General features: G+C 40.5%; 1 protein-coding gene across 1 annotated transcript; it reads right to left on the bottom strand.

Annotated features, from left to right (window-relative positions):
• Window positions 1-343: 343 nt before the first annotated feature.
• LOC134572997 (olfactory receptor 8J1-like) lies at window positions 344-1,264 on the bottom strand. Its single transcript, XM_063432353.1, has one exon. It carries the CDS (start codon window positions 1,262-1,264, stop codon window positions 344-346), a length of 921 nt encoding a protein of 306 aa, XP_063288423.1.
• Between the last annotated feature and the right edge of the window lie 938 nt (window positions 1,265-2,202).

Below are 2,202 nucleotides of genomic sequence, written 5' to 3' on the forward strand. Positions count from 1 at the left end.
TTACATACTACAGCAGGAAGGGAGCAACACAGCCCGGGAACCACGGGCCCAGGGCCGGTGCGACCGTGCACCAACCCTGAAGTTATGGTTGCCCACAGTTGCAGGGGTCAGAACTGCGGCCGGGCCCCTGCAACCATAGTAGTTATGCCACTGGATCTTTGGCCTCTGATCTCTGTCGTGCCAGAACTAGTCTAATATAGTAAACATGAGTTCCTTTTGGAGGATAGACTCAACTGACTATTTTTTATTGACCACTAATCACAAAGTATGACCATTGGAGTTTCTTAAATCACTGGCACATGTTTAATACAGAATTAGTGTACGACATTTAAATAGACAATTTCTATTTCAACCTTCGTCTTAGAGCTGACTTTACGTCTTTATTTTTTAAGCTGTAAATTAGGGGGTTTAACATTGGGACTGCTGCTGCATTAAGAAGAGCAAAAAGTTTGTTTGAGTCCAAGTTGTCTTCTGATGTTGGTGACAAGTATTGAGTTCCAAGAGTTACATACAAAATTGAAACAACAGTAATGTGTGAGGAACATGTATAGAAGGCTTTCCGCCTGCCGGAGTTGGTACGGATTTTCAAGATAGATTTAATGATATAGACATAAGATAAAAATGTAAAAATAAAGGGACCAGTCCAAAGGAAAAATCCAATTATGTCAGTATATATTTCAAGAAAGGAAGAGTCTCTGTAGGAAATGTTTGTAAGGGGCACAATGTCACAGAAAAAGTGATTAATTACATTGGACTCGTAATGTGACAGTGTTGAAAAATAGATCAAGAAAGGAATCATTTGTGTAAAACCCAAAGACCAGCAGACAGTAGCCAAGAGAGCACAAACTCTATGATTCATAAGGATTGGGTATCGCAAGGGATTGCAGATGGCCACATAGCGGTCATAGCTCATGGCTGTCAGGAGATACAACCCATCACATGAAAAGGATGAAAATACATACATCTGTGTCATACAAGCAAAGAAAGAAACTCCATGGTATCCCGTTACAAAATTTATCAAGATTTTATGAATACTTATGGTGATAGAAGACATGTCTAGGATAGACAGATTGCCCAAGAAGAAGTACATGGGAGTGTGAAGGCGACGATCTGAACAGACCAGGAAAAGAATGGTCATGTTACCACTGAGAGAGATGAGATAAATAAACAGAACAAGGAGGAAGATTGGAAGCTGCAGCTCGGGGAGGTCAGAAATCCCTCTTATAATAAAAAAGGTCACTGCGGACTGGTTTGAGGGATTCATGTAGACTTCAAGCATCTGAAAATAAACAAAAATGAAAAAATATAGACATTAATCTTCTCAAACTATAAATTAATCCATGTCCGAGGAAGACTATTTCTCTAGTCTTGTCAACACCCACTGCCTATATAGAAGGTCTGTGGAAAGTGGGGTCCCCAATCTCCTGGTGAACTTCAGTAGATCTACTCTTATGGTCTAGGCCTAGGAAAACCAAGCAGTTCACTGTCCTACCCCTGACAGCTAGTTATTATTATATAATGGATGAGAACCTTCAAAATCCTTAATAAAATAGCAAAAAATAAACCCAATAACTGTAATACAAAATATTTCATTTAAAGTTGCACTTTTTTTTCAATTTGTATTGTTTTGATTTTGCAGGTATGACTGGGATGCAGAAAGGAAGAAGGGGGATGACAATAAAAAGGTAAAATCCTGCATTAGAGTACATTCCAAGGTATCAGACACATTGGTTACACTAAAAGACAACCATTATGCATCTGATAAATTGTGGAAGGCCCTGTTCTGGTGCTAGGGGCATACGCAACCTACCGGTTGGAGCTTGCTTCAGCTCGTGGTAAGTACAAATCTCCACTACATGGAAGAGGTATATATACAGGCTACTCGATAGGTCAGGTAGTAGGCATAGTCATGCCCATTATCTACATCACTCTGAGACTTGTATGGTGGGGGGGAGTGTCTGGTGGTTTCCCTTTTTTTCAGTTATCATTTTTGTAATATGGTCTGTACAGGACAGGTATTTCAGTTTGTGGTAAAGGAGGGAGATGGGAGGGAATGCATGACAAGAAAGAGAGAGAGAAAGGGTAATCCCCTTTCAAGATCTCAGTTGCTACCATGCCCAACTGTAGGATGGTGTGGCGGTATCTGTGCATTGTCAAAGCAGTAGGCAAGGTGGGGTGGGGTTGTAGGTGAATGTAATTAAC

Source organism: Pelobates fuscus, chromosome 9 (assembly GCF_036172605.1).
Source record: "Pelobates fuscus isolate aPelFus1 chromosome 9, aPelFus1.pri, whole genome shotgun sequence".
Taxonomy (NCBI): domain Eukaryota; kingdom Metazoa; phylum Chordata; class Amphibia; order Anura; family Pelobatidae; genus Pelobates; species Pelobates fuscus.

Coding starts and splice junctions, on each gene's coding strand:
- LOC134572997 (XM_063432353.1), bottom strand. CDS start 1,264: ATGAATCCCTCAAACCAGTCCGCAGTGACCTTTTTTATTATAAGAGGG.